At 43.3% G+C, this 19,962-nt stretch overlaps 1 protein-coding gene across 1 annotated transcript in view; it reads right to left on the bottom strand.

Moving 5' to 3' along the window:
* GLI2 (GLI family zinc finger 2) overlaps positions 1-19,962 on the bottom strand; it is a 200,149-nt gene that overhangs the window by 16,451 nt on the left and 163,736 nt on the right. The window contains exons 6-10 of the mRNA XM_035128745.2: positions 11,977-12,178; positions 11,113-11,320; positions 9,735-9,848; positions 5,231-5,362; positions 1,444-1,593 (exon numbers count right to left, since the gene is read on the bottom strand). Coding sequence (XP_034984636.1) covers positions 1,444-1,593; positions 5,231-5,362; positions 9,735-9,848; positions 11,113-11,320; positions 11,977-12,178 — 806 coding nt within the window. The remainder of the gene's footprint in view (positions 1-1,443; positions 1,594-5,230; positions 5,363-9,734; positions 9,849-11,112; positions 11,321-11,976; positions 12,179-19,962) is intronic.

The following is a 19,962-nucleotide window of genomic DNA, read 5'->3' as shown; positions in this document are numbered from 1 at the left end:
TCGAAGAACGTATTGCTAGGCAGATCGTTCCTGAGCAGGCTGTGGGGTAAAGGGCCTCCCCACCCCCACCCCACCCCCTATGCACAGGCACATAATCCAGGCAGCTGATTTAAAGCAGAGGGCCTGAATGTTTAGTCACAGCCCACTCTGTATGGCTATCTTAAGGCACTCTCCACACGGCAGCCATGGCAGTTGTGGAGACACCAGGGTTTCCTATAGTAAACACACATGTATCTTCGAACCGCCATGCACATGTGCCTGAAGGCCCTAATTTAGTGACACAATTATTTTATCTATGCTTCATGTGTTTGCAATAAACACCAGTACATCCCTAGTGCAGCAATGGCAACAGATCCTGCCACTTTAATTGTGGAGCTGCCCTGACATTCCATGTGCATTGAGATGCCATTTCTTTGCATTGAAAAATGTATCTTACTGGATAGAGATAACTAGTAGTTTAGCTATTTTGCAGCAGTACACAACGACTCTGGGCAGAAATAGGGATGAAGGGCAGCTCCGATCTTAATCTAAGTACCAAAAATTTGAGATCTAAAAAGTTGTTAGGCATCTCCTTCACCCCATCACAAATTCTCTCAAAAAGGATGTGTCTAAAAAAACTGCAGCCCAGCCTAGTCTCTGGTCCAGTTTGAATCAGGTTCCACATCTCAGTTTGCTTTTAAAGACTAAGCACACATTGAAAAATCACTACACAATGAACCTGGACAGCAAACTCTCCACCAGATGAGGTTTTAACTTACATTACGGCACTATATGGAATGAGTTCTTCACTCGGGAGTTAGGAGTAGTAGCCAAGTGATTATGAGGTGATAACCTGGCTAGACTGCAACTTTCCAGAATGCAGAAGGAGATTGCCTCCATGCCTAGATTAAATTACTCAGAGGGGCTTTCAAGGAAACACCATACCTTGTGGGTGAAGTAAATCAGACAGAACTAGCTTGCTCATCCCCCCAGAACAGGAGAAGGGCAGTTTTGGAGTCCTGCTCATTGGGTGATGTTTGTGCCGCACACTCCTTTCACAATTCACTTTGCTCTCTGCTTGTGGAATCTGTGGTCTGAATTGTGTTATGTGGGTCCGCAGGAGATCAGTGTTTGTTGTGTTGGATAAAGCACCATACTTCCTTGCTCAAACCTACACTACGCATGGGCATAGTGTAGTGTACATCCAGTAAACAAAATCTTTACACACACACACATCCTCTGTAGGGAAGATATTGGGTATGCATGTGCAGGAATCTACATGCTATGTATGCAAACATGGGGAAGGCAGGGTTAGACCAGCACACATAGGCTTTATACATTTTACCAAGCAGGTATATATGTCTTGAGATTCCCACCTTGATTTCTACTCTGTGCTTAAATGGGCATGATGCGATCAGTCCAACACATCAATCTGTGTGCATGTTGATGGTGTCAGTATCTTACCGTGCACTTGTGTGGCTTTTCCCCAGTGTGCCTTCGCATATGCACTACCAGCATGTACTGTGCTTTGAATGGCTTCTGCTCCCGTGTACACTCTTGCCAACGGCAGACAAACTCCTTCTTCTCCCCATGAATGTGATCATTATTGATATGCTGGAAGGAGAGGAAAGAAGAAGTCAGGCTGTTAAAAAAAGAAGAAGGAAGATAACACCACTTTCTTGCTAGACGAGGAGGCTATCAACGGCTACATATTACTGCTAATATCCCAGGCAATGTCCCTCTTAATGCCAGTTGGTAGGGAACAGGGAGCACAAGTGCGGGGGGGGGGGAGAGGGCTGTTGTGCTCACATCCCACTTGCCAGGTTCCCACTGGCATGTTTCTTAGCCACTGTGAGAAGAGGATACTGGCCTGATCCAGAAGAGCTCTTCTTATGTTCTAACCTTCCATCAATAAGACCTGCAGAATACGTATTACTGGGAAAGGGCATTAAAGAACAGTGGCTCGTCCCGCTTCATTCCAGCAAATACATGGAATTCCAAGCAGTTCTGTGAGTGGACTGATGGAGCTCTCTTTTCTCTTCTCTGCTACCCCAAAGGAGGATTGTTTCCATGCTAGCCACAAAGAAAGAACAGTACCTTCCTCAGCAACCAAAATAGAAACCAAGCAGGCTGGTGGAGAAAAGGGGGCAAGTTTGCTTATTTTCTATAACTGTACCTAGCCTCCTAAAAGTGCTTAGTGGACTGCTTTTCCATGACGGCTTCACATTTTTCTATAGCAACCAGAATGGAAATGCAGACTATTGTTATTTGTTAAATTTCCACACCAGCCTTCATCTGCGGATCATGGAGCAGCTTACATATAAAAACACAGAAATGCACACCATAGTAACAAAGAAAAGCCAATTGTCCTGCCCCAGTTTAAAAGGCCATAGACTGTTTCCACCGTGAAATGGTGAATGGGGAAGCTGAATTTAAGTAGTGGTGTGTGGGTGTGGGTGTGGGTGTATAGAATAGATCCACCCTAAGTAGACTAGCTTTAAAGCTGATGTATCTTGCCAGATTTATAAAGAACATAAAAGCCAGTTTTTGGGGGACATGCATCCTATCCTCCCCCATTCCTCTTACCATTACACCCATTATTAAAATTGATGATAACTGTCAGTTTGCAAAGCTGACAAACCCAAAATCTCTGCTAAATGGAGAGAAGGAAAAATGGCAGTTTTATCTCACATTGTTGTTTCCACAGAGAATATTTTGACATGAATACATCAGGGGCCCCAGGGCTTAAACCCTGTGGTCCAGGTCAGAGAAGGAAACCACAGTCAGTAGGAGCTGGGCAACCGATACTCTAGCCCAGAAATCATCCAGGTCCTGCATGATCTCAGAGAGTCAAAGCTATGCTTACAAGGTTCCAAGTTCCAATGCACTTCCTCAGCCTGGGCATCATTTTGTAGGTAACACAATGAGGCCCATCCCTCATGGTTACTTGTTCCAGGTGCTCACCAGCACTCAAGACATGGGCACTTGACAGACAGGCAAGCACAGCTCCCTTAAGGGCCAGCTACAAATAAAGAACTAAATAAAAATATACATTGAATGCTATTGCCTGGCCGAATTTTGCATTGAATATGTAGCCATCTGCAGTCTGTAGCAAGAAGTAACATTTGTAGAGTCTGAAGCAAAGAAGCCTCATGTACTACTAATTATTTAGCTGCATAAAAGCCTTCTGTTGCAGCAGAGCCTGGATCTTCATTTTCTATTTTTCCAGGTTTAGAAATGACCAAACACTTGAACTTTAAGAAGTGCAGTAACAGTGTTTCTCCCCTATGAGTCCAATAGAAAGCATTAAAATATAACACCTGGAGGGCTTCTCCACCCACATTCAACACAGATGTTTCTCATGCAGACTACAACTCTGTATACCACTGAGATGCAGGGTCCAATTACTGTTGAAAAGCAACATTCTGGAGAAAGCAAATCCTCATTAAAAAGCTGTATACCTAACAAGGGATGGCACCCCACCTTAGTAATATTTTTAAAGTGATGAAGACCCCTTGTTAAGAGACCCCATGCTTATCCTTTGGTTGCATCCAATTTTGCCCTTATATGAATGAACAGTATACTTCCATTTGCAGAAGAGTCTGATCTAGTGGATCCCTCCACTGTCGGAAGGAGGCGGCGACAACTTTTGCTGATTTATCCTTACCCCTGCAGCCTCATGCACACCTTCCATTCTATTCAGGATGGTACCCTGGCCATGCAGAGCGGCAGGGGGGTGGAATCCGTGAAATTTGCCTCTCCCTCCCATTAGTGAAAGTTTTTCAAAGAATAAAGGGGCACAGTTGGCTCTTGCCCTTTGAAACTGACAGAGCTGCATTCAACTGCCCTGCTTCCCCCAATGCTTTGCTAAGCCCCCATGGCACTGCTTTTAAAAATGATTCCGAAGATAATTTGGAAATGTCAGATGGTCCAAAATGCAAGGGGCAAATTACTGTCTGTGGTTCCATTTAGAACTTTTAGAATTTCCCACTGGGATCCCCCCCCCCGCCCCCATGCCCTTTCTTCCATGCTTCTTCTGGCATCTACATACACACAATGCCCTTGCACGGTGGGCTCTTTAACTTGCTCAAAATATAGCTGCCTCCTTGCAGTATTCTCTTACCTAGGAAGACTAATCAAGGGGATATGCAATGACACAATGAAAGGCAGCTTCACCACAATCAGCTCACAACACAAAATGATTTCAAGTGACTATGAAGTGCAAAAAAAAAAAAAAAAACACCCCTGGGGTCTATGTAAGCGGTGCTAGATCTAACACTGCCTACAAGATCTAACAGAGGCCCAGCACTGCTGAGGTAAGAATGTGTCCTGAGAGGAGGAGCAGAGACCTTGGCATCTTCCCACTCATCAGGCTGGGGCAGTTAGGGGTGGTGAGGCCAGGCTAGCTTCAGGCTGGTGGACTTGCAAGACCTGCACACCCCTACAGAGCCACTGCTACTGCCTTGGAGCTCTCCCAACCTTGTCCCACAGCATCCCTTTCCCAACAAATGAAGGAGAACACTGCCTCTGCCCACTCCTGGCCCTGACTCACTGGTGTAATTGGAATGCATCTTGGAGCATGCTTTCATGTTAGGCAAGTCAGGATTTAGGCAAGAGAGCCACATTTTATTTTATTTATTCTCCGAGGAGCTCAAGGAGATGCACATGATCCTTCCCCCTCCTTATTTAATCCCCAGAACAACCCCGTGTTGGTAGGTTAGGCGGAGAGGCAGTGACTAGCCCAAGGTCACCCCGTGAGCTTCATGAAGGCTGAGTGGGGATTTGAACCCTGGTCACCCAGTTCTTAGTCCGATGCTCTAACCACCACACCACACTGGCACCAGGAGCCAGCCCTAGCTTTCCTGTGAGAGAACTCCATGGGTAATTAGGTAGGCAGACAAAGCAAGACGAGTGTTTCCAAGTTAACAATAAGGGTTGGGAATACCTCAGCATCAGGCAACAGTTGTTTATAATTATCCAGGCAGGTTGTTTATAGTTACCAGGGTTTCTCAGTCTTAGCAGCTGGAATGCTGAGAAAAATACAAAATAATCCATCAAAAGCTAGTCAGTAGCTCGGTCCTTCTGGGAGTTTGACCTGATTTGGCAGGGTTTACATATGCTGTGCCCTGACCGGCCCCTTTCAGTAGCTCGCTGCATGACTTCTGGCTGCACAGCGTCATGATATGAAGGGAGGACGATACCCCCTTCCCCTGAAATTTATGACTCGTGTCTCTTCCCTGACACCACTTACATGGACAAGCTGCTCCTGAGTGTCATACTCCTTCGCACAACTTTCCCAGTGACAGTTGGTCTCATAAATAACTTCGGGCTCCTGTTTGCATTCGTCCTTATCAAGTTCCTCTTTCAAGTCTGTCAGATGCTCCTGCAAGATACAAAGCACTCTGCCCGTAAGATGGACTGGTTTTGCCTGAACTCCTCAGTCACCCATAGATTACACAGCAGGTGCTCACGGAAGAAAGAAAACCACCATCGCAGCGACAGAGCATTGTTGGCGAGTCACAGAAGGGCCTGCCCAGGAATGGCATCTAAGCGAGGAGCTGATTGGTGATTTTGACACAGTTTGCATAAATGAAAACAACAATAAATACATAGAAAACAACTAGCATAGTTTTTTTCTGCTGCTCCTTTTTAAGGCAGAGAGTTTAAAAAAAGTATTTCAGATGGTGAAAAAAATGATTGAAAATGCCTAGGTAAATAAGAACATTTTTGCCTGGCCAGCAAAATGAGGAAAGGACAGCACCAGCAGCTGGAACGTCTGGGAAGCTGGGGAAGAGGACTCAACCTCATTGATTCCCCCCTCCCCCCGAGATGAGGAATTCAGCAGCAAATTGTCTAGCATGGTGGGAAGACCCCCTTACCCCCCTAAACTGTATTTAAGCCACACTGCTGAGGCTCCTTGGAGTCCAGTCTGGCCAGTACCTAGATCTTTATTTAATGCTATGTTAAGTTTCTTTTTGCATTGTGCTTAAGCAGTTAAGTCCAGTGTGGCGAATTTGAAACTGTTATGTCATGTTTTTGTTTCACAACCAACCTATCGAAGGGTTAACCCAGACTCCTGGTTAACTGACAGCAACATTCCATGGGAGGCGTGACCTGCATGGGGGTTTTGAAATGGAAAGGGGAACAGTTATGTCAGTTGGCGGTTGGGGGTTTTTTGTGTGGGAGCTTGGGTGGTTGTGGAGAAGGTAGATTTTAGAGTAGATGAAGTAGTGGATAGGTATTCTGTTATTTGATTACCAAGAACGTTACCTGTGAAGTTAAGTTTGTACCAATGTTACCAGAAAGCAACCATTAAGATTCAAGCCAATAAATATCCATCTTTAAAGTGTCACATTAGTAATCGTCTATTTCATTTTCCAGCTAAGGTACCCAGGAACCCAGGTGGTGGGGAACTCTTTTAAACTGTCAAAACTGCCTTTTAGAGGAGAAAGGTTAGTTTGTGGCTGAGAGTGCACCAAGAAAGGGGGGGGGCTAAAGGAGGAGACAGGTTCTGAGTGATAATAAAGTTACCTCAGGAAGGAGGCTAGCTTTACAGTAAGGGAGGTTCTAGTGAAGGGAAACCCTTATCTGAGCGCACATAGGAACAGTCTTATTTATAGCCCCAAGTCTATATAGGTACCTGGTCACGTTTAGGCTGGAAGAGGACTCTCTTTTATTTTTGAAAACCCACAAGTGCTAGAGGGTTTAAAGAAAGGCTAGAGGGATAAGTGGGAGGTTTGATTTACCTCAGAAATCTCTGCTAGTGCTTTTAATAATTGAGAGGTCAGAGTTATAAGACGGAAAGTGAGAGGGACTTTCGTCGCATCCAGATTATTCCTTTTGCAATACTGAATATGAATGTGTTTTAGCTGAACGGTTGATTTTGTCCTGTTTTAAGTTACTGATATGTTTTATAAACTGGTTTCTCCCCCAGTCCTCCCAAATGCACCTCTATTGGAGGGCTGATGGAAGTCCAATATCTGGATGGCCACCTGTTTCCTCTGCCATAGAGGCTAGAAGAGATTAGCACGATTTCCATGTTTTTACTGCAAAGAGTCTGTATCAACTCACTCACAGCCCAGATGCCCCCCTCCTCCCTACTTTCTCTCGCTCTCTGTGCCACACCCATCCATAAACACACCCAGCCTCAACTCAACTGGGACTTGGGACCGTTCCGCATGGCAAAAAGTGGCAAATCTCCTAAGTTTGCACTCAACAGGGAACCTCAGACAATCACATCTTCCCAAAAAAATGTACACCGCATTTGCGGTGTGTGCCATGGTCAGAAAATTATGTAGGTGTACATAAAGAATATGTACAGCTGAGCGTACAGCTGGAAACATAATCTTAAACCATTTTTAAATATTGTGGGCAGAATTCACCAAACCAACCCTGTCAATGGAAGGATGGCGTAAGGTCTTCCACTTGTGCAACAGGGATTTCTCCCCCTCTCCTCCTCTTGCCTGCCCCCTGAAATTGGCTTGGGGGAGGAGAACCCCCAAAACAGCACAGAGGGAGGAGCGGGGTGGGGGGAATCATTCCATTTGACAAGCTGAAATGCTTGCACAGACAGAACATTTGGAAGAGGGAGAAATCCCTGCTGCACATTGACTTCTACCTGGTATTTTAACATTTCTGTGACCCACCCTGAGATCTTATGGTGAAGGGTGAGCTATAAACCACCACCACCACCAACAACAACAACAACAATAAGTGAGGAAGCCTTTATATTGAAATAAATTTTAAATCTTTGGTATGGGGTTTTAGGAGGGCAAATTTTAGAGGTACATACGGAATTACCTAAAAAAGACACTTAGATTAATATTGCCCCATGCCTAACCTCAGGAAATCCCCCTTTGCATTCTCTCCATGTAAGAGACCACAATCCGTGACCTGATTAAGCTGGGAGTAAAGCAGGCTGGTTATTCTACGTCATGTGCTGCTTCCTGCCATTGTGTGCTGAGGTGTTCCTAAACCCAAAGCTCTGAAGAGATGCCTCTTTGCCCTAATCGTGCTGACTACAGCATGTTTATCTTTCCCAGATATGCTATCTTCATCAATTTTACCAGCCCCCTGATGATTGCACATGTTGCTGTCCCCATGCATCATGCCAAAACCCGCTTCTGAACTGGAGCTGAAAGAGAAATTTGTCATAAACTCTTCTGTTGGCTTGACAATAGCATCGCCTCATATTTCATGAAAATGAAGTGCCCAGAGCACTCCCAATAGTTTACAGTTGTGATAAAGAACGGTCAGATAGATACTGCCAGCCATTAAACAGTTTGGAAGTGTGCAGCTCCGACAAGAGCACAGAAGCCGGTGGGCTCTTCTGGGTGTCAAATGTGGTGTCATTGAGGTAAAGGATGCTGCTGTGAGCAATTCCTCCCTGAATAGGGGCAGCTTCTTCCTGGAGAGCTTCCTAGCTGTGCACAAGATCTCCTTGTAATCTATGTTTGCTCTGAGACACCATTACTGCTTGCTTTGCAGTCTACAAGTGGCAAACATCATTTTTAAAGGCATCTGGCTGAAATATGGCATTTCTGCCTAAGCCAGCAGGAGGATTCCATGACCCAGGAACCCACAGCGTGTCTCAGTCCAATCACTCATGAAGAACCAGCACCTACCCATCATGCTGGGACTTAGGTTAGGCAATCTATTACCTCCAAACACTCCCACTCATCTGTTTTGTCCAACAACCCACCCACCCCCAAACCCATGCATCTTTCAATGTGGAACACAGCAGCCTTGTTTAAAAGAATTTTTTTTAACATTATAATTTACAAATTGTGAGCTGCTGATTTGGTCATGTGCTGGAGCTGTTCTAGGTGTGCATGCTCGCATTTGATCTTTATGTAGCAGAGAAATGTGGGCATCCCTTTCCCCCCAGTGTTAGCATCCTTTTCTTGGTCGGAAGCAATCCCCAAATCTACTCTAATTTTCTCTCCCTCTCCCTTTGCATGGCAGAATAATCTGTTCACAAACCTCACTTCAGATGAAACTGTGCAAATCAGACTACAGTTTCCTCACTTCCATTGAAGGGCAAGTGCTGAAGTTATTGAGGCTGCAACTTTAACAAACTTAACAGAGACAGCAAGTCCCATTGCACTTAGTTGGGCTTTTACCTGAGTACATAAATATGATAGCACCATAAGTTGTCTGAAAAGCTTCAGGTGACTCAGGCAAAGAAGCCAAACCACATGTTGCAGAGTTAAGCAAAACGTTTTGCCTAATGATCCAGGAGAAACCTCTTATGTCTAATTTACACCTTACTATCTTTACAGTGTGGTTGCCATTCATATTTTATAGCATATTGCTACTTCCCAGGCAAAAATAGCCTTGTCTGATTTGTGGTTCTGGCAAAGGAAGAACCCATGTGATCTAAGCACTTCAGATTGACGAGACATGGGGAACTGACCTCAGGGGAATGTACCAGCCCACAGAGGTAATATGTAAGGGTACAGCTTAGAACCAGCAAAATCCAATTCACCAAATCTTCCCCAAATGAAATGTTCTTGGGGCACAAGGCACCTACTGCCCTAAAAGAAAAGCAACCAAATGGACACAGATGTGAAGACACAGTTGTGCCTTCCATGTTTCCAAAGCTAATAAATAATAATAATAATAATAATAATAGCATTAGAAACTGCTGCCCTGTTACTCTCTGAAGAGTCTTCATAATTAGTTCTGTTCTTGTTGGTAAAATTTTGGAGTGCATCAGCTCAAGTGTTCAAGACAAGATTGCACCAAGGAGTTACCTGAGTGGGCGGGGAAGCTGGTGGTAGAGTCTCCATTTCTGTCTTGACTTTGCTGCGTTTATTAATGACTGGGTTGACCGTGCTGCTAACAGCTGACTCACTGCTCTGCTTGCTCTGAGGAAACAAAAAGGGGCAGTGGGGAGGTTATATCAGTGTTTTAAAAGAAAAGCAGCATTTTAATTTAATTTTTTTTTACTTACAATGCAGCAACTGAACAGCAGGAGATACAGTTTAGATCAGGGTAAGAATTAATTCAGAGATAATGTTCATTTTTTGCCTTTGAAAAGGATGTCAGTTTTGCAAACTGGGCCATGCTGAAGAATGCAATCCACTTCGAGCCATGTTAGCAAAAGGTACATGTATGTTCATACGTGTATCAGAATGGGGGTAAACATTTGAAGGAGCCAGTGGTTCCTCATTCAGAAAGTGAAGTGGGGGTGGAAAACTTCTTTTCTCTTTCTTTAAACCTGAGAAGCAAATTCACTCTTCATGGTTTAAAACTGGAGATCCTAGTTGGAACACATTTAATAAATATTTAAAGTATTAAAATGTAGTGTTTTTTGCCATTAATTGTTTACTTATGTGTTTCCATCCTTTTGTTTGTTCATCTGTATAATGTGACGCTTCCCAAAAAGGAATCACTTGTTCTGTCGGTGGACTGCTACCGATGTACTGCTACTGAGGAGTGAATTTGCTTCCCAGTTTTGTTTTGCTTTTTAAAAAAACACCCTGCAGATTCACACAATCATTTTCAAGGTTTATTTTCTCATTCTTCATTTGATAGATGTGCACATGGAAACCTCATCATTTGAACCAGCTGTTTCATGCACAAATTGCTGATTAGACTAAGCACTGTGGATTTCCCCACCCAGTTCACGGAACTCAAGATGGCAATTTGAGCTCATAGTGTTTGAGTCATTTGGGCAATGGGTGCAAATATGCCTGGTTTCAAATAGTTCTCACAAGTAGGAAAAAAGAAAAGGGGGGGGAGGGCCCTCTCTTATCTGAATGCTATCTCATAGGGCAAATACGCAGATTATATTAATCTTCCTTGATAATCTGAATTATGTGGAAGACCAAGTTTCAGTTAACCACACAATGAATTGCTATGGATCATATTGCTCTTGCTGCATGATGTGTGCGTGCCATGATCTTGGAGACACTGGCTTAAGAGGATCAATGCAATCAAATGAGCAGAGATATGAAGACTGCTATGTCATATCTGTGGCCTTCTGTGTTTAACGTGAACACCCAGCCTTGCAATGAATCCTTAGAGTGAAACTGACAGGGGAACTGAAACAGATTAGCCGTAATGGGCGCAGTGGGAGTCTGCAACCAGCCCAGTTAAAATCCTGCCAGAAGTAGATGTGGGTCCTACCTGGTTGGAATCAGAGACACAGTTGTTGCTGATCTGAGCTGGAGTGGAATTGACAGAGATGACGGCCACAGGCTGCCGCGAGGGAAACGTTGGCGATGGCTGGATGAAGGGAGGCGTATGTCCAAATGCCGAGTTCAAGCTTCTCTGCTGATTCAAAATTTGCTGGTACGTCACTGGGTTGATTGGGTGAGGGAAGGTGAATGCTGGGCTGGAGGGAGAGAACATCAGAAGGAGAAAATATAGCAGCATGCAGTGAGAACATTCGGGATGCTCCAAATGGCTGGTCAAGGGCAAAGGAGCCTGATAATGAAGCAACCAGGACAAGGTCAATATTGCTTAGCTTCTTTCTCCTCTTAAGAGATGTGTTCAAGGGATGGTGGTTCATGAGTATGCCTTCTGAGAACACTACAAAGCTGGGTGAGGGGGTTGTAGTTTTAAAAGATTGGGGGGAAACTTCAAAAGGTGCAGCTCTATAGGCACCTCAACTCTAGATTATTACATTCCCCTCTTGCTGATTTTCCCATGAGGTCCATATAGAGCAAGTGCCCCTCTTTTGCAGTTTCTTTTATTTTCTTATGAGACCGACAGCCTCACTAGGCCTGGCCTTTCATTGTTGCCTGTGCTGCACTGGCAGAGTATGAATTGGCAGGTCCAGAACTCAAGAGTGAACCAAAGCTAACTGTTCATATATTGCTGAGGCATCTTGGGAGTCACGGGTTACTCAAGGTCATTACGTAGAACTAGGGACCCACATCTCTAGCATCTTTCAATGGCCACAAACTTGTTTCATTACCAGTCCTGGTAATGAAACCCCCAACCCCCAACCTGAGGATTCCAGCATGAGCCGCTGTCTACCTCCATTACCTTATTGCCCCCGCTGATAAATGCCCATAAGAGCCACTTGCTGCAGAACTACTTCTGGAGTTATTTATATAAGCCACCAATGAATTTGGCGAGGTCCGGATCATTGTCTGAAGATCAATGCTGGCATCGGACAACGGAGATATAGAAAGCGCTCGCTTTCGACTTAGTCTTGGAGTCACTCGTGGACTGGAGAATCTTGACACTAAATGAAAGGGAAATAAAGGGAAATTCTGTGGATCCAGCTGGAAATGTTTGCTTTATGTTGTTATTTTAGCATAATTAAAGGAAATTAAAAACATTTAGGCTGTAATTGGAAACACACAAGGAACATGTTGGGGGTTACGTCTGAGTAAATAGGCATAGAGGTACACTGTAATGTTAAGTCATACTCAGAGCAGACGCACTTAACTCAATGGACTCTAGTCAACATATACACTGAATCTGGACTAGGTTGTGTCTGTGTGTGCATGAGGAAGAGGGCATGCCTTCCTCTCTAGCAACTGCTTGTTCCTCCTTAGTGAAGCTAAACTGGCAATCTAAGTGGCATGGAAGTATGCTAGAGGAACCAAGCAGCCCAGGTGCTGAAGGAAACCAGCTTCATAGGGTCAGATGCCTGATTGTTAGGGGCAAACCCAAGATTTAAAAAAGCATAAAGGCTGGTAGCAGTCAGGGGCTATTTGTGCAGCAGGCAAGACTCTTTGCTTGCTGGCAGGTATGTGCAGATCCACCGTTTTCAACGGGGCTGTTTAACCCTCTTCAAAGAATTTTTCCTGTTTTGAAAATAAGCAAAGTCATAGGAGGCAGGTAGTGTAAAACCCTTCATTTTGGGGCCATTTTTCTCCGTTCACTCCATACAGTAAGCGTTGGGTATTTAATTAATAGTTGAGGTGTTTGCTTTGCTTGTTAAAGAAAATGTTCAAGTCTAGCTAGACTGGTCATCCATTTTGCTGGACCACATTTTGATCCTCAGGAAGGGATTCCCTTCAAGTAGGGGGAATTTCATGTTGTGGGGAAGGGGGAGGGGAGGATATAATACTTGTTATTAAAGAAGAAAGATTATTCCACTTTTACAGAATAAATAGAGACATTCATTTGGCAGGGCTGTCGATCAAACTCTTTCATCACCTCTACAATTAAAAAAGGGGCCCTCTTACACAGAAATCAGTCCACAATGGAGGCTCACGGGTTACCCACTGCTCAGACACCCTGCATTCTACGTGTTTTAAACATTTGAACTATGTGGTGGACATGTCCACTAGTGAATGACTTCTGGAACAAGATTTATAATGAACTTAAGAAAGTGTTGAAAAACACATTTGTTAAGAAACCAGAGGCATTCCTAGTGGGCATTGTAGGAAAGGAGATTCCCAAGAAGAAGGTATCTTTTTTATGTATGCCACTACAGCAGCGAGACTCCTGATAGCTAAATACTGGAAGCAACAAACACTACCAACGACCGACAAGTGGCAGATGAAGATGATGGAATTTATGGAACTGGCTGAGATGACCGGACGGATCCGCAACCAGGGAGAAGAAGCGATGGAAGAAGAATGGAAAGATTTTAAATTTTATTTAAAAAAGTATGCTAAAGTAATATTTTAGATTAGAAATTAAGATCTAAATAAAACTGTGGAATATGTGAAGATGTTATTTAAAAGGGAAAAAAAGAGGTTTTTAAAAGGTGTTTATTTTGATATAGAATTTGCTATTTGGAAAGGTATATAAGAACCACAGGGACGGGAACCCGAGGAGGTCCCAATTTACATTGTGAGGGAGATAAGATATAAGGTTTTATATGTTTTTGTTCTTTGTCTTTTTCTTTTGTATTTTTGTATTTTGTACTTTTGTATTTCTAATTTTTTGTTATCTTGTTGTTTCCTTTTTTCTTATTGTTTTAAACGTATTGTTAGTCTTTTTTTTGGAAAACTAATAAAATATTTTATATATATATATATATATATATATATATATATATATATATATATATAAACATTTGAACATAATACGCTTATGCATATATACATAAGTACTCTAAAAATTCAAAAACTGGATTTACACTTATATACTCTGGCTGATTTAAGGCAGTAACAAATGATGATTTATTCAAAATGCTGTACAGGGCACCAGAGCATTTGATTTGATTATTACTTGTATCAATGGGGGTGCTATTTACATGGGACTCATTGGTAAACGGCAGCATGGAAGATACATGGAGTATGGCTGAGTTCTTCGCCTAATCTGCCATGGAAGGGCTTGTGGAATAGCCAGCCTCATATAATTTACATGCTTAAGTCTAATTAATGCATGAATAGGTTAATTCCATAGAGTAAGCTGTCCTGCCAGGCTTAGCAAGGTCACTTTCCCTTACCTTGGCAGGAAATGAGTAATCAAGTCTCCAGTCTACCTGATAAACTCAACATGTGAGGAAGCATGGCTCTCACAAGCCATTATTGTGTTCCTATACCAATAATATAGGAACTTTCACCACTGCCTGTGCATTCTTACTAATGTACAGAAAAGCACATGAGCCTGACCTTTGAAAAGTTGGTAAGTCAACCATTTTTAACTTACCAAACATGTAGGGTTGCCAGACTCAATAGAGGACAGGACTTCTGTGCCTTTAATTGCCCTGCTCTCTTTTGAGTCTGGAAACCTTAAAGAGAAACCAGCAGACCCTTTGCTTGGAAATTAAACAAAGGGTCTGCTGGTTTGTTTCTCTTTAAGGTTTCCAGACTCAAAAGAGAGCAGGGCAATTAAAGGCACAGAAATCCTGTCCTCTATTGAGTCTGGCAACCCTACAAACATGGCCTTTTTCTATGCTAGGGCAAATTGGAAACTTTGGAAGGAACTTCCAAATATCTACTGTATATCTATTTCCCCCCCAACCAACCAACAGTACTAAAGCAGATATCTCCTTTTTAAAACTAGGCATTCATTTTCCCCCTGATTTCCCATGCTAACAAATTTGATCAGTGTAGGCTGCCAATACCATTGTAGCAAATCCAGCAATCACTTCCATCTGTGGCCTGGTTCTGTGGGCCACAGCAGTACAGTACAAGCATCTCAGGAAGCTTGTGCTGCAGAGGTTGGAGAGCTTCCAATGTATATCTGCCCCCCCTTTCAAAGCTTTGGTGTGAATGTGCCCTTGGGTAACAGTGGTTATGAGCTAATGAGGCACTGTGAAGCGTCTTGCACCAAAGAGGCCTGATTTTGATTAAAACTACACACACACACACAGAGTGAGAGCGGGAGAGAGTTTTCTCTGTGTCCACTCGCCTATCTTGCTAAGAGGAGGAAGCAGACTGGGTTTGACAGTCATATTTGTCTCTGTTACTCCCACACCTCAAGGGAGATCTGTTTATTAATGTGCCACTTCCCTTGATAAATTACTAAATAGTAAGAAAAGCCTTGTACTCATTCCTCGTTGCTCTTTCCTGTGATTTATGCCCGCAGTGTCAGCTCTGCCATTGGTCCCCATTAATTTGATGAAGGAAGAAGTCTTGATGTCCAACAGCAGCCGCCTAACACACCCCTTTGCTACACACACAAGTAAACCCCCCCCCCCCGGTGTAAAACTCTGCTGGAAGCTGTCAGATTCTGCAGGTTGGCCTGGGAACTCTTCCGGTACAAATATAGTAATACGCATTTTATTACTGCCTGCTCTAATTTAAATCCTTCTGATATTTCTGCAGGGATGGAGGTTTCTGTTTTCAATGCGGCACCTCCACATGCGCCTCTCTGTTATGATGAGTTCACGAGGCTGCCCTCAGATTATTCTGCAGATTAATTACTTTTTTCTTTCTTGGTGCCGTTTTTCTTGCAGGAAGGAAGAAGGGAAGCTAATAGGAAGGTTGCTTTGTTTTCCTTCACCACCAAGGTTCTTGTATCATATGAACTTTGTAATATGGTACAAAGCATGTTGGCCGAAATGCTAATTTGAATTACAAATATTTATCACTTTATCTTCCACAGTAACATATAAAGAGCCCCTGAGAAAGGCTCAAAATGTGAACAAAGTCTCACAGCCTAAAACAGCCTGATCTTTGTATATTCTTTCTGCACTTTGTATATTCTTTCTGCACTGGAGAGCCAGTGTGGTGTAATGGTTAAGAGCGGTAGACTACTAATCTGGGGAACTGGGTTCGCGTCTCCGCTCCTCCACATGCAGCTACTGGGTAACCTTGGGCTAGTCACACTTCTCTGAAGTCTCTCAGCCCCACTCACCTCACAGAGTGTTTGTTGTGGGGGAGGAAGGGAAAGGAGAATGTTAGCCGCTTTGAGACTCCTTTGGGTAGTGATAAAGCGGGATATCAAATCCAAACTCTTCTTCTTCTTTAAACAATTCTCCCATCCCCAAAGCTAAATTCTTCTATGTTATGAAAAGTATGCAAATTAGAAAGTTAGGATAATTTTGCTTTTTGGGGTGGGTGGGGATACCTGCTAGTGGTTTTTTTTTTAAGGTTTCTGCTCAGTGCTCTCATTCCCCATCCTCTGAAATCCAGTTGATCCTCACACCCTTTCCAAGACAATCGTTGTTTTGCACATTGCAGGCTTAATGACTAGTAAGTTGCTTCCAAGCCCTTTTAATGGAACATTCTCAGGTTTGCCTTGTGATGGCTGGACAGCTGAAGAGGCAACAAACAATGTACGGCTGCTTGTCGTGGTGAGAGGTGAGCAAATAGAGGAAGTTTAAAAGCTTTCCTCTTGGATCTTTCTGCGTTTAAGATGGCTTTAAAGGTTTGGTTGCCAGGTGAAAAAGCAGGGAGTGCCTGCTTCCTCATGCTTCCTGTCCCTCTGCAACAACATCAAGGCAGGAACACAGCCTTTGTATTTCCCTCTCCTGAGAGCTGTTCAGGTTCTTCAGAGAGAGATGTAGAGTGCAGGGAACGGTAGTGGCGAGGGATGTGTGGGAATGTGTGTTTGCAAAATGACATTGTGCAGAGGAGCAGGAAGTCTATTTCCTGACCATGTTCAGCAACAGAACACCTGAAGTTACAACCAGCTTAACATACATCTTGGAGGTATTCCTCTTATGGGGTTTCCACACATCACTTCCCCATTTGAATCCATGCTAAGTAAGACTTCAGTACTCTGAATAGCTTGCTTTTGTTCTGATTTCAGATATTCAAAAAGAAAGCAACCTTGTTCCAAACTGGCGGTGTTTAGTACTTAATCCCCCCTTTTCATTTATAATATAAACAAAAAATTAAGAAGGTTTAAGCAACCTAGCTTACTTATATTACACCTTCTGCTGATTCAGACTGACTTATGCCTTTTCTTCCACCCAACACCCCCTTCCCCTTATGCTCCCATCTCCAATTTCTGACCGTCCTGCTCCTAAAACACTTTACTTTCCATAGTGAGGAAATGAAATGAACCATGGAATTTTTCAAGGTAAGCACGTCAGCCACCTGCTGTTATTTAGCCCTGCCCCGGCTTTCCTGGTGATTGAATTGGAAAAGGAATCAAGGATAACCATAGAACATATTCTATTTTCCTCTCCACCCCACACCCCACCTTCATTTAAAAATATACATAGGATGCAGAACCAGAAGCATATCTTTCTGACATCCACTCATATGCAAAAGTGGCAAAAAGGAGTTTTGTTGGGCACAAGGCAGCCCTCTTATCACTAAGCAGCAAATAGCTGCCATCAGCCTCACTGGACTGTTTTCTTATTAGCATTTTTCTGTATTGTGATGGCATCTCATGTCTTGTTTACCCTGCTGCAAATGCCAAGCATTTGTGCTGGCACCAGGTGATGTCCTAGACGCCTTATTTCTTACGGCACAGAGGGCCCCTTTAGCTTTGCATTTCAAGATATTTAAGATCCTTGCTGGGAGACAAGAAAGCTGCTTTCTGTTCCACAATCCACAAATGTGGTTGTCTAGGAGTCCCTAAACCAGCATAAGTAAATGGGATTCTTTTGGAACCTGGGATTCAGCACAAATTTAGTCAAAAGATCTGAGGGAAGAGCTCTTGCAGACAGGGTATCTCTTCAGTTTGCAAATCTTGTTTTCAAATGAGCACAGGAAAAATCCATTTAATTGATAAGAACCAAGTCGTATTTTAAAAACATATGCATGAACAATGATGACTATAATGTGTGTTTTTTATTTGCATCTTGGGACTACGGTCCCCTTTGAGGGTTTATGTTGTCCCCAGCAACTACAAGATAAAGCAGGAAAGATGAAAGTGAGCTTTTTACTGAAAGCGAAACTTCAGCTGCGGAATTTTGTTGAGGCTTGTGAAGTTTCTAAAGGGACTTCTGCACATCCCTGAAGCTTTAGCTTCAAACAAAATCTGAAGCAAAATTTTTGGTTCTTCCTCAGATGAAACATCTGAGGAATTTCAAGAAAAGGCAAATGAATTTTGGTAAGACTAGTGAAATCTCCCAAGGGGTTTTGCATATGCGAAGCTGAAATAAAACTTGCACAGGAGACTCTTTCCACAGACTGCGCTCTCTCTCTCTCCCTCCACATATGATGACATAGGGTAAGGATCCACATCTTGTGGTGATTGGAGGCAATTTGACCCTTGAGGTGTGTCATCTGATCCCAGATACCAATCAAGTGTGTGTGTGTGTGTGTGTGTGTGTGTGTGTGTGTTGTTGTTGTTGTTGTTGTTTGTTTGTTTGTTTGTTTTTTGGCAACTGTGGAAACAGGACTTGGTGACTGGCCACTTAAGCACCCCATAGATCTCCAAATAGATCTCCAAATATACATAGATCTCCAAATATACCTTTCCACCAACCAACCCCCCAACCCCCATAAAGGGTACACTTTTAAGTTAGAGTGCTGTATTGGTTAGTGAACCTAGCACAGGCAACTCACAACTTGCAAACATTTAAGTTGTATGCATTCAGCTTTATGCGCTTGGCAAAAAGAAAAAAGAAAAGGGGGCGGAATCAGGATAGTTGTCTGGGAAGAAAGACTTTGGCAGTTGCACCTGCCACTGAACTCAGTGTGTTTTGACTATGTACGGATTTGGCTTTCGCTATCCCCCAGAACATGACCCCTGCATAAATTGAGAGTCGTCTGTACAGGGAGGTCCATGGTACAAGTCTCCACTCAGGCATGAAGTTTACAGGGTCACTTGGGATCACTCAAACATCGGTTCACCCCCACACAGCCTGACCTAGCCCACAGGGTGATGGTGAGCACAAAACTGACACGAGAGAACCAAGTGTGCCACTGTGAGCAACTTGAAGGGAAGGTAGGATCAAAATGAAATAATGTGGTGCCTCGCTTAATGAACGAAGTTTTCGCTTAAAGAAAGGATTTTTCTAGCGGAGGTTGCCTCGCTAGACGAATTCATTTTACGAAAAATTCGTCTAGCGAATCGCGGTTTCCCATAGGAATGCATTGAAATTCAATTAATGTGTTCCTATGGGCAAAAAAAAAATCAATGCATTCCTATGGGATTCGCTAGACGAATTTTTCATTATAAGAATAGACCCGTGGAACGAATTAAATTCGTCTAGCGAGGCACCACTGTAATGTGTTTTTAATGGAAGGACCTTTTTGAATCACACTTTTTTTTCAGGTTCTCTCTTCTAGGTCCTTTGCAAATAAACTTTAGTCCACTGGGAAAGTGACATACATATACTTTTGTTTGCTTGTTTGCTTCAGATATGAAAATGTTGTATGACAGTGACCCAACTGCTGCCCTTCTGGATGACTGACATGGGAGCTGCAAATTTGTTAAAGGTGTTGCTATTTCCAGTGCCCTTCGCAAACTACAGTTCCCAGGATTCTGGAGGATGGTTGAATGTGGCAGAAGAGTGCTTTAAATGGAACTGAACAACTGAGAAAAGGGAGAATAGAAAGGCAGTGATCCTGGCAGCCTATTGTAGCTGCTAATAGTCCATGAAAGGTTACAAAAGAGCTTCCTCAGAGGAGCAGTCTTAAAAGCTGATCTCATTCTACGGAGGTTGCCAAAGTTCTGTCCTCCTGCATGACATTAACATAAATGCAGCTGTGAGGA

The sequence above is a fragment of the Zootoca vivipara genome, chromosome 1 (genome assembly GCF_963506605.1).
Source record: "Zootoca vivipara chromosome 1, rZooViv1.1, whole genome shotgun sequence".
NCBI lineage: Eukaryota > Metazoa > Chordata > Lepidosauria > Squamata > Lacertidae > Zootoca > Zootoca vivipara.
The sequence above is the reverse complement of the archived record's forward strand: the minus strand, read 5'-3'. Positions and strand labels throughout refer to the sequence as shown.